We start from the raw sequence: 12,728 nt of genomic DNA, 5'->3' as shown, positions 1-12,728 counted from the left end.
AAAAACAGATGGAAAAAGAGTTTTCAGCTTTGCTTTTACAGAACCAGGTCCCATCAAGATCAAAACTACAGTGAGAATTAAAACTAAAAAAGACACACAATCCTCCTAAAAACACCTATTTGGCTGTGCTGATGCAGAACTAACAAGCAGTAAAGGATACGCAAGTTCAACAACACCCATTTTGTGAGTGTGCCAGTAATGGTGAGGATGGAGATAAAGTTCAAATTCCTTCAATCTATTAATCCATATCTCAAAAGTGGTTGATTGCCCAAAAAGTCACCTCAGTATTTCATTTGCAAAGGATATTGAAGCAAATTTGAGTACCATGTTCTCCACACATTGTTTTTCTCCTGTGCTGCTGCTGTGATGGTATACCCCATCATTCTCTGATTTTAGGAATGGCAGAGTATTCCTGGACCTAGACTGCTTCTACCACTGGCACCCTGTACTCCCTCACAAGATCCCAGAGTTTCTTCCTGTAGCATATAAAACATATAAAGTCCTGAGGATCCTGGCTTTAAAATAACAAATTCTCATTTATCTTCTATGTTTAGTATTCTTTTCACGACTCCATACTAGCGTGCAGCAAAGAAACAGCATATCAATTATCTGCTCTGAGCATTCATTTTCTTTTACAGATACTTCTCTCCGTTATTTATTAATGCACTTTCAAACATCAATTAGTTTATGGATTATAAACCTGTATGTGAATTGTTTGACTTTTTTCTACCCCCCTTTCTTCCTCATCAAAGCTCTTTGTGAAAAGGAGCTTTCCAGTCGTTTTACCAAGACATTCACTGACCTGTTTCTTCCCTGTAAAATGCTCTTACTGGCACACCAGCTCCATTTCTTTTCCGCCAAATTGGAGCACCATCCGGTCACTGGTTAAGTCTCTTTGAGCCAGCTAAATCTTGGTGAAAGGAAGAGGGCTGATCAAGTCTGCCTACACAGGCAGCCCTCTGGCAGCCTTCTTTTCAATTGTCAGCAAAGTCACAGCAGTGCTCCTGGCGAAGCTCAAAATGAAGCTTGATGTGGAGCAGGGAAATAACACCAGGACATTGCAGCTCGGGTTGCTAATGCTCACACACTCCATAGTGATACTCCTGCGAAGAGTACCAGATCTCCACACACTTGGGAGATTTTCATAAACTATCATGAAAATTATGAGAGTACTCTGTACTTCACACTTTAAAATAATTAACATGTCAGCCTGCAGCAAGATAATTAATTATTTAAAAGACAAGGTGCCTGCAGCACTAGACGAGTGAGGGACGAAACACCGGTACACATGCTTCTCGCCGTGAACATTTCCTCGGCTTCCTAGTTGACCATTTCACAGCAGTTTAAACGCCTCAACAGGCTCATTGCCTGTAGAAGTAGCATGGCCAGGTGCCCCACTGCCAGCCCACAAGGAGGAGCTGCGCAGGTTGCTCCCTGGTGCCTTTCTGCCTCTTGCCTTTAGCTAAGGGTGACTCATGGCAGGAGCTGAAAGGCAGCGTGCCCAGCCTGGCCACACAGGGAGCCAGGTGTCCTTGCAGCTAACATTTGACTACAGAGTGGCAGCAGCGAGGACAAACATTTTAAGTGGCCACAACTGCATCTGCAGCAAGCAGCTAGCTGCTGCCTCAGGCAACATCTGCTTGAACTTTGATTAGTTTTATTTCGAGCAAAGGCTGTGATGGTTTTGTCTCCAATGAAATGCCATTTTAGCTTCTGCCTTGCTTGTGTGAATGAACAGACAGCACAGTGCTAGATGTCACCTGAATGTGAATGGTTTACTTTAAACCAAGTGCTCCCTATTAGAATATCTGTTTGTTTGCCTTTCTCATTGTCATAAATTAAAATCCCCTACAACACAGCGGATGTTGATGACTGAATAATAATTAACACTAATAATCCATTTGGGATTGAGCAGGTGTTATTCAGATGACAGAAAGAACGAACAAGTTGTTCAGTGAGCTGCAAAACTAATGAAACCCAGTTTCCCAGGGGTTGTGCATTGCAAGGCTGGTGCATGGAGCCAGCCTTTCCAGCAGGAGGAGGGGACAAGTGGATCCCTCTCTCCCTTGCTTAGCTAAAGCTTTCATGAAGTCTAGTATTTTTGATACTATAGCAGCTCTGTTGCATGTCTCTGGCAAGAAATACGGCTCATCTCCTGGGCCAGAAGGATTGAAACAAAGTTGGAAGGTAGGCAGAAAAGAAAGATTTAAAGGAAACTGAGCTAAAAAATAAATAGGGTCTCTTTTCTTTACCCAACTACCTATTGTCATGAAACTTGTGGGAACAGAATGTCTTTGAGGTGTCCATCTTCCTGTTCATCACATCTGAAATGGGGGACCATCCTGACAGACACTGGGGCCATAGTTCCCCTTCCCTGGCTGCAGTTTCCCAGCACCTAGAGAGAGGGAGTAACCCTGGCAGCCTGGGGTGGCACTCAATGGAGAGAAACACCTCTCCTCGGGCATGGTCCAGCTGGTATCTTTCAGATGCCCATGCTGGAGGAGAGGAGTCACAGCCCAGAAGTGCCAGTCCCTTTCCCCAGCCTGTACAGCCTGTCTGGACCATCAGCAGCACGAGTGCATCAAGCCCATTCCTATCAGAACATCTGCTGATAGGATCCCAAATGCATGGCTTTATTTCTTTTTTTTTCTAAGAAATCACACTAAAATTACTGCTGTGGCTTTTGGTTGGTGGGTTTTTTGGTTTTTTTTTTCTGCATTAACAAACCTTGATTAAACTGTTGCAATTATAGACATCTCAGAGGTTTAGTCTTCCATGTTTGACTTTATCTGGAAAGATGGCACTTTTCTGTGTATTACATGCACTTTTCTGAGGATTCTGTAAACATTTGTAAATACCTAAGTGAGACGAAGAGCAACTTCATCTGATGCCAATGGCAGAGTTAAAGCTGGGCAGTGTTTTCTGTGGAACATTTTGAGTTAAGCTCTTTTAATTTATTATACAATTACAGATTCTTCCCTTAATTAGTAGAGCAGTTAATGATCTTGAGATAAATACTCTCTGGTGCAGGTCAATTGCTGTTAGTGTCTCATTGTACAAAAACAGTAGAAGCTCTGTAAGCACAAGGGGTCATGGCTAGAGTTATCAACAGTTTGGGGGTTGGAGTGGGAAAGGGAAAAAAGCAAAAGAGAAAGTTCCTTGTCTTCTTCTGTAATGGCTTTCACTCCAGTATACCAGCTAATTGTTGTTGTTAAGTGTATTAGTACAAAAAGCATGTGAAAAAGAGAACAAAAAGACCGTATAAGATGAATATGCTAAATATAAGAACCTGACCCCAAAAATGAAGGAATAATAACTTAAAATCAGCAGCAATATATTCTTGTGTGCAACTTTGCAAAGCAAATTCAAATTTAAAAGTAAGGCCTGGAAATGGATTTCGTTTCTTGTTGAAGTATAAAATGATTATAAAATTACCTGTTACAAAATTCCTTAATGTTTATCAATTGAAGAAAATCAGGTTCCTTTCCCAAAGTGTCTTCAAGGAGTTTGCACATTAATGAAAAGACTGTCATCAGCAAGCCAGGCAGTTAAAATGAAGTTTTTGGCTGCAACTGTTTTTAATTCCTTTCTGATAAGCATCCTTTTAAAAAATTGTGAGTAGTCAGTCCTCACTAAAAGAGTTCATATAGAGATAGTTAGATTATGAGACTTGTCTCTTTAAAAAATCCTTCTGTACAGACCCAGGTTAAAGCAGCAATTAGCTGCATCTCATCTAAGCAAGTCATTGCTACATAGCATCATTCCACTCCTAAAATCAGAGTACCTGGGACTTTTCAGAAACATGGGGTCGGGCTGCAAGAAGCAGCACCAGATGCCCCTTTTAGTCACTTTTCCTTATTCCCAAACATCTGAGGTTTTGCCTCAACCATTCCTTGGGTTAATAGTTTATACATAGACTAGAGAGACCCTGCTATGGCTTCTCCCCTTTAACTCCAATTAGAAGTAACGTAAACTTCCCTTTGTGAGCTTTGACTCTGTTTTTCTGCCCTGGGAGAGGACTGGGTTGCACATGATGGCACTGCTGTTTGAAGGCAAAAGCATCGTGAATCACAGCACAGGCCCAGGGCTCACGTCCCTCCTTGGGCAGACAGTGCAAGCTGCGAGTACTCACAGGTACCTCTGGCAGCAAAGTGGGCTCTGAAGGCCTCTGCCACCAGCAACTGCAGGGGCCACCATAGCAGCCCTCATTCCCCCTATACAGGGTTGGCCGTGAAACTCACCTCCACCTTGACACCTCACAGATTGTGTGGAAAAGCTACTCTCTGCCTAGTAAATAGAAGTAAACTCTCTGAAATTCTCATTCTTTCTCTCCTAAGGGCCATTTACTTGGAGATTTCAGCTTTGCTAGAGGGAATATAAAGGTACTTTCACATATTTTACTGGTTTAAGGTGAAGTAGTTAGCTAATACAAATCTGACCTGTCACATTTAGATTTCTCTCAGTAGCCAAAAATTTCGTTTAACTGTATAGTGTTGCTATCACCAAAGTACTCCTTAATTCCCATCTTGTTTCCATTTTTGTTTTCCTGTTAAAAAGCCAGAAACAGTGTAAGCCAATGCATCGTGGAGCAGAAAGGTTCCAGCAGCATGCATCAGTTCACCAACTAGCACAGAGCCAGTGGAACAACTACAGGAACAGGGCACCATTTTCAAGTCACATCAAAATTATTATATTTCTTTTGCCTGGACACTCCCAGCATCACATGCTTTCAGATAGATTTTGGATGTCTTGATTACGGAAAAGCTTACAGATTTTTTGAAGTTGTTTTTTTTTTATTTTTTTCAAAGACTGTTTTTTTTTTCTTTTGGAATTATGAGCTCATGCAAAGCAAGTATTCCAAAGCCTCTTAAGGTTATAATTAACTTTGGTGAACTTTGAGTTATACCTGAAAACACCAAATAAAATAGGAATTTATTGCTGTGTTAGTCCCCTCCACAGTTCTTGAATAATTCCAGTTTGTGCCAGGTATTGCTGCTATTGGGAGTTGCACGTCCTTCTTGACCTTGATTAGCGATCTCTATTTTATACTATTACTTAGAACAGCCTTTCTCCCACTGAGCTGAGCTATTCAGTTTACATCACATATAAAAATAACGAGTATTTCTTGTAGCTTGAGTACTACTCAGCTGTACAAATGTAGAAAATGCTTATTGTGGTCTGTTATGTGATGCCTTACTAAGTCATCAGCAGAATAAACCATTGAAGAACTACTATTTCTGTGCAGAAAAAGAAAAGCATTAGTGAAACACATCTGGAATAAACAGTTATGCCAAACTAAGGGCTCCAGACTACAAGCTAATAAAAATAATGCACTAACTTACCATCTAGTTAAGATGCTCTTGATATTTTAAAGTAGCGTAGTCTCAAAAGCAGTTCTTGTAACAGAACAGGGTCAGTTGTAAGCAGATCATTCTAACTGAGGCAATATAATATATGTGCATAAAATTGAAAATAGACAAGATTTATCTCTGCTTAGATGTTAGTATATCACAAACAGTTTTTTTATTCTGTGGCTGTGCTTTACAATCAAGAAACCAATACCTTCATAGAGAACAGTGTTCTGTTGAGGCCTGTTTGTGTTATAATGACTGATTTTTCCCCCTTTTTTTTCTTTCAGTTCTCAGCACAGTTCAGCATGTTCCAGACAATCAAGGACCAGCTAGAGCAGCGGACACGGATCCTGCAGGCCAACATCCGGTGGCAGCAGGAGGAGCTCCAGAAGATACAGGAGCAGCTCTGCCTGGTCCAAGACTCCAGCGTACAGGTGTGTAACTGCTGGAAGGGGCAGAGTCAAGCATCCTCTCTCACATGGCCATTGATACAGTTGGCAACTTATAATTGCTCCAGAGTCCAGGAAATCTGGACAAGTAGAAACCAGCTCATCTGAATGAGGATGTTGCCCTCGGAAAGCCTCTTGAATAACCTATGTCAAGAAAGATTTAAGAGCTCTCTGGAAGAAGAGAAGGAAGAAAGACCTCAACCATAAGAGGAGGAGAATAATTTGGGTCACTTACAGTAGCATTTTATTACTTTATCTATTGAGTCTTCAGATCAAGCAGCTGTAGTAGAAAAATGTTCAGTTTCAGACTTGCCAATGATCGTGTCTCTGATTCATTAGCTTCCATCCAGTCACTGCTTGCTTCATGTTGACATCACTTATGCTCAGTATCTTCCCTGTCCAGCTATTCCTCCAAATAGTGTTCATCTCTTACAGTCGCTCCCTGTTTTCCTGACCCAGCCTGGCTCAGATAGAGAGCACAAGAGATTAATTTCCTTGTCATGTTAAAACCCCTGAACCTCTGCTGATGTTCATTTGTTCACACCTGGGAGATGTCGGAGTTTGTTCTTCACTGGACCAGCTTAAGCCTTTAGGGCAAATCTGACTGAGGCTGCTCTTCTTCTGGCTTTGATACCTCCTACACAGAGCTAGAATTCTCTAGTACAGTATCTGCTTTTTACTACCCCTTATGTCTACCAAACCTCAGAAATAATAGCAAATGCAGTTTAGTACATCACAAATTTCCCTTAACAACAAATAGACCAATCATGCAATTTTATGGAAGTTTTCTGAATGTGGGGTGATTACTGCTGTGTTCCTCATAATTTAACTATAAATGCCAGATTAAATGACCCTTGTTAGAAATGTTGCATTGGGCACCCTCTGTGAGTATTATACTAGCAAGATTATTTTAGAAGACAAGCTCTGTCACAGAAACGAACATCTCAAAGAACGTTTTAAGCACAGGATGAAAACCTGGGAACTACTGAAGTCAGCAGGAATTTTGCTTGTGACTTCCACACAGAAATAGACTCTCACCCATCATCAGCATCTGTGAAATGCAGTTTCACATATTAAAACAAATTGGGATTGTATGTTTAGGCAATTAAGGGATCCGTGAAGCCAAATTAGAAACCTTGCCACCTAAGTTGCTGCATGTGCACTGTTGTAAGACGGTGCAACTGTGGGTCCCAAACCCAGGATTCCCTGTTCCTGGTGCCATATAAGCATATAGGTAGACCAGGTTTAGCTTCAGTGCATTTCTTCTATTGATTCTCTACTGACTTTGATTAATGGGAAGGGAAAGTCTCTCTGCAATTAAGTGGCCTTCAGTTCAGAATTATGTCATATGTCTGAAAGCTATTACTGCTATTATGAGTATCAAGAGATGTGATATTCTCACTTCCTCTCTTTTTAATTGGGTGACAACCATTACTGTCTCCTGGTGAAGTCTTCAATAGTCATATACACTCTTTTTTTTTTTTTTATAACTGAGGCAAAAGTAGAAGTTTAGAGCACATCCTTATATGCAGGAAACAGATTTTATTTTTAGAAAACTGTCTCCTATATGCACTAGGGGGCATTTAACAACCCAAAGACCATGGGACAGATTCTCAGATGTGCTCAGAGGAAGCTCAAGCAAAGAGAAGAGGAGGCACAGTGGGTAAATGGTGGGTAGTTCTGTCCTGCCCACCCCATACCAATTTGTTGCTCTGAGTGATACCATTTTGGTGATCCCTTCTCTCATGAAGACTGTTGGACCAAGTATTTTCAGACCATTGCAAGTTCTCTGGTGTCAGTACCAACCATTTCTCAGCTTACTGCAGATGCAGAAGTGAGAAGCAGGGAGAACAGATGGCAGCTTGGAAATGCAGGGGCTGCATATCTGCTTGAAGGGGCAGTGCTGGATGGGGAGGGTCATCCTCTGTGTTTTAGGTGCCTTTTGGTCTCCTTAGAGCAAACAAATAAGGCAATGAGATGCGAGCAGTCACACTGACTCCTGGCCAGGCCTTTTTCTTCTCCCACTTTCTCTAAGTAAAAAAACAAAAAACATACAAAGAAATTACTGTGCTGTTGCAGGGATAGATTGAGACCAGGAATTAGTTTTGTTTTACTTGCCTGTTACCTTGTGATTTCAAAGAAAGCCTTATACTTCTGCATGCAGCTCTTTTGTGACTCATAAGCAGCAAGGAGTAAACTGTTAAATCAGAAATTCAGCCATGTGCTTTGCCACAGATTTCATCATTCAGGGAGCTGGATGTCTGCAGACATTGATCTGTGTCTATTATCAGAGCTACAAAGCGTAGTAGCAAACAGGTGAGCGTTACTATCAAGCACGTTTCTGGTCTCTTTAATACTCTGTGAAGAACAGCTGTAAGCATGGGGGAGTGCCGAAGGCTGTCTGAAAAGGGGGAAGTGTTCCCTGCTTTTCCCTCATTAGCTGATTTATTAGCATATCATCCCCACCGGTTCATTCCATTCCTCACAGAAGTGTATAGGTAGCTCTGTGGAGAATTAAGCCCGATTTTCATTTCCTTCAAAGATCTTCAAAACTGCAGTACAGCAGTCCACCAGGAAATGCTTTCCCAGATGGACAGATGTTAAGCACGGTAGTCTGCATTAGAAACTATTTGCAAGAGCCTGGTGCAGTGAAAGATTAAACCATTGGGAGGGTTACAGGCCCTGAATAAAGGTGTTCAAAACCCCATTAAATCCTTGTTACTGCTTTTCCTGACTAACGGGACAAGAGCAGCAAGAGTAACCTCAGAAGTCTGAAGGATGCTGTGTCTGCTCCAGAACTGAACAGTCTAGCTAATGATTTGTAGATAGGGAGGAAGGCAGAAGGGCTGAGCCTCACCAGCTTGCAAGAACTACAGTCGAGACTATCCACAGCTACCCGTCATTTGCAAATCGGGCTCCCTTCGAAGTCAGTGAATCTCAGCTTCCCAGTGCTGTGCTTCTCATCTTTACATATTTTACATAAAGAGTCTTGATGCCTGTAATGATGAGCCCAAAAGCTATAATCCCCTGATTATTCAAACGACAGGTAGAGTCAAAGAGATGTCTTCCTCATGATTCTTGTCAGTGTGATTCACCCATTAGCTGTAGGGACCATCTGTCCTGGAATGAAGGGGCAGCAGTGTCAGAGGGTCTCTCCCTTCCCTCGCTGCTTTGCTGTGTATGTTAACAATCTGGCCAATTAAAAAATATTTGTAAGATGCTTCACTGACCTTGCAGTCTACAAAATCACCAACAAGACATGTCATTAGCAGCAGTACAGTTAGGAGGCTGCTAATTTATATACTTAGACTGGGAAAGAATTCATTTTTTATTAGGAGGTTTCTGCTGTTATTTAAAGCTGCCATATTTCAGTGTTTCAGGGGAATTCAGGCAGGACTATCATAAAAGAGGCACATTATGAAAAAACACCATTAGGTTTTGTACAAATTAAGCTTTTAGGTTTAACTAGCAGGTAGGAATTCCACGCTTTGATCCTCTCTCAGATTAACTCTTGTTTTGATAAGGCATCTTGAGTCTTCAGTTCTGCAGGGACACAGTCACCATTGCTTCCTGCTCTGAGCTTAATTTTTTCCAGGCCATTTATGTTCAGAGGGTAACAATGCTGCTTTGGCCATTATAATGGCAACAGAGAGTCCCTAGGTATGAACTACTAGGAGCCCTCTCAAGGTACGAACACGTGAACAAATGAAATGGGTTTAGTGGGATAAACTTGATTCTAAATTTATAGCGCGTTAGCTGCCAACCATTTACTGTGCACATTCCTACCCAGTGGCAAACTCTGGTAATTGCAAAGTAGGTTACTCTGCTTTCTTTCGAGGATAAGCTCCTTGGCCTTCATCTTGAAGTGAGGCATGCACACAGGGAGGCCCCTGCTAAGTAAGTAGTTTGCTGCAAGTTCACAGCCTGCCTGACATTCACCTTGATAGATGTTGACTTTATATTGGGTGAACTTAGTATTCTTCTGGTGTTGTGTGCCACGAACAGGGAAGACACTAAACTAATCCTCCTAAAGGTCTTAATTTGCAGTGATCTGTCCAGTACCACTGGGCCCACAGTCCCTCTGACATTTTTGAAATGCACTATTTGCTTCACCTGTTCTGAATTTTATGTCAAATTCTTTATATCAAATTTTGTATCAGTGGTGACCAATTTCATTGCTAGAGCTAATCAAGTGACTTCATTTACTAAACACGTCTAAAGCTTAGCTTCTATGTACAGAAAATAAACAAGAAAATGAATTTTCATAATTTCTGTCTTTGATTTATTCATAATAAGACCTGTTTACTTGGCAGAACTTGTGAGGCCATCTGTCTTTCTGATATGTAATGGCTCCAAACTCAGTGAACAGTGTTTTTTAAAATAAAACACTCAGAGGTAGTTTCAGACCTGCTTTGAGCAGCCTCAGCTCTGTCACTTGACCCATTTATTTCTATCAGACATCTTTGAGATGTGGTTAGCCTACAGCACCTGAAACAAGCTGTTGCTTTTCCTTAATTGCCCCCCCTCTCCCAGCTGATTAATGTAAGTTTGTACCTTTTTTCTGAGTAAAATCTTGGCACACAGAAATTCATTAAAAATTTATCATATTTAAATAAAAATTGTGTTCTAAAAGCTAGATAAATAAGTACAAACATGATGGGTCAAGCCACACTTCCGCAGAGAAAAGCAGTGCATTGTGCCAGGCCTTTGGAGAAAGGTATGGGCTTTTTCCAAGAAAAATTAGAGGGACGTGATAGTTTAGGGAATTGTTAATACAGCAATAAGCTGCAGAAAGGTGTACTAATTACTGTGTGTACCTCAGACATACTGCTACGCATGAGACTGATGGATGAATAATGAAGAGAGTAATTGTGATTCTCATTTCATTTAAAACCTAAGTAGCTCCACTTAAATTAATGGAGTTCCATGAATGTAACAGTTGCATGGAATCAGAGTCAGCTCCAAAAATGACTTCAACTGCATGGGAACTTCAACTGTATCTCCATACAGTCCTTGGTGGCAGGAGGCTAGGTTTAAAATACTGCAAAGAGGGCTTGTAGCATTAATAATGCGTAGTTTTAAAAGATTACTTTTTCCTCTTTGCAGTTATAATAAAAGAAGTAGCCTCTAGAAAAGCAAAAATTCCCAAGTCCTATAACTTTTAAAGAAGAAAGCCCCATCTTGCATTGCAGGAAAAAAGAGAACATCATTTACAGAAACTCTAACAGAGGAAGGGCTAGCTCTTTTGCACAAGTCAAATGCATGGCACAGTTAGGAAGAACACCAGGCGACAGTTACCTGATGGGAAATCAGATAAATGACAGCGATTGTCTGTTTACACATCCTCTCAATGATAAGGACACAGCCATTCAGCATGGAGAGCTCTGGCTTGACTGTGGCCTCATTAAAAACATTTGAAGACTCAGCTGGATGTCAGGTGTTGAATTTCCAGAGACAAATTCAAAAGCAGTCCTGTCTGAAAGGCAGGCAGATTATTGTTGAAAGGAAAAAGAAAAGGACTGAAAAGACATGGAGTTACTCTTTGGTCAGGATGCCCCAGAACACAGTGAATGTACTGGGAACTGCTCTTACGAGGGCTGTGCCTGCCCCACGGAGAGAGAACTTTTACCTTCAGGACACATTTCACTAGTAATGGGTGCACTTGCAGAAGAAGAAATGAAGAAACTAGACAGCAAAACTGCTAATGTAGGAATGAGAGGTGATTTCCAACTAACAGTAAATGCATAATGAATCCAGAAATGTGCTAACTTTATTTTATAATATATTTCTGGATTTAATTCTGTCACTTTCGTTATTCAAGACAGCTGGGATATGTAAAAAAACCCTCCCCTCTTCTTTTCCAGATGTTCTTACAGCAGCCAACGGTGTCCCTGAGCTTTAGCAATACTCAGCAGCTGGACCCACAACAGCTACAGCAGAGGTCAGAGGCCATTTCTCAGCAGCAGCTTGTATCCAGTCCTCAACTCCAAGGGCAAATCACATCTTCACAAACAACAAACCAGCAGGCACTGAGAGAAGCAAGCGTGATATTGAGTCAGGTAATAATTTCTTTGAATAGAGAAGTGTTTAGGTGGAAAGAAGACACCAAGCTGTTATTAAGCAAGGAAGTAAAATCATGTCAATCCTGTAAGTATGCCTTTGCCTTCCCTTCCTTATTCTTCTCTATAAGGGAGTCTATATAAAGGGTTTCCCTATAGCATTTACTTTAGCTTAAATCTCTTTTTTAAGACCTCAGCCAGGAGGATTACTTGAGCAGCTGTTTCAACTCGAAAACAGAGCAAGGGGAGCATGCAAAAGGTGTGGGTAACTTTAACTTAATTGTTCTTTGGGTGGTCCTGAAAGAAACCTGGAAACTGCTAGCTTCCAGTCCCCAAGTGGACTGGAAACTAGCAGTAGTGGTGCCAGCAGTGAGACCTCGCAGAATACTTGCTCCCCAAGTCCAGTGGGACACAACTAACACAACAAAGCCTGTGTCTGCTGTGATGGCACACAGAATATACATTGAGATTTGTGTGAGACCCTCAGGTTATGAGCGTTAACAGGTTCCTGCACAGCAATATAAAGTTCAACCTGAGTAGTAACTGAGATCTGTGAAAGCTAGTAGGTCTGGCATGGTATTTTTTTCTCACTGCCGTTTTCTCAGCATTTCCAGTGTTTGCTCTTCCACCCACCTGTTCTACCTGCCTTCATAGAAAACCGAGCTATTTCAGTGTGTGGGAAACATAGCTGCATTATTATCTTCAGAGCCCTCAGCTTTTCACTTCCAACATACCTGTATTATCATGATTCTATTAAAATAAAGAGTGTATCTGTATTGTAAATACAGATTTCTGCTGGTGGGCAGAAACCAATGCACAGGAAGTTCCACCTGAATATGGGGAAGAACTTCTTTACTGTGTGGGTGACT

The 12,728-nt window shown here is 41.3% G+C and overlaps 1 protein-coding gene across 4 annotated transcripts in view; it reads left to right on the top strand.

The window, feature by feature from the left end:
* The window catches only part of NPAS2 (neuronal PAS domain protein 2), a 52,156-nt gene that overhangs the window by 33,181 nt on the left and 6,247 nt on the right, over nt 1–12,728 (top strand). For all 4 annotated transcript variants that reach the window (XM_039390545.1, XM_039390544.1, XM_039390543.1 and 1 more), the window contains 2 exons: nt 5,639–5,785; nt 11,665–11,859. In XM_039390545.1, coding sequence (XP_039246479.1) covers nt 5,639–5,785; nt 11,665–11,859 — 342 coding nt within the window. The remainder of the gene's footprint in view (nt 1–5,638; nt 5,786–11,664; nt 11,860–12,728) is intronic.

This window comes from Pipra filicauda, unplaced genomic scaffold, assembly GCF_003945595.2.
Source record: "Pipra filicauda isolate LSUMZ 115617 unplaced genomic scaffold, ASM394559v2 scaffold83_size3615187_pilon, whole genome shotgun sequence".
Lineage (NCBI taxonomy): Eukaryota > Metazoa > Chordata > Aves > Passeriformes > Pipridae > Pipra > Pipra filicauda.
The sequence above is the reverse complement of the archived record's forward strand: the minus strand, read 5'-3'. Positions and strand labels throughout refer to the sequence as shown.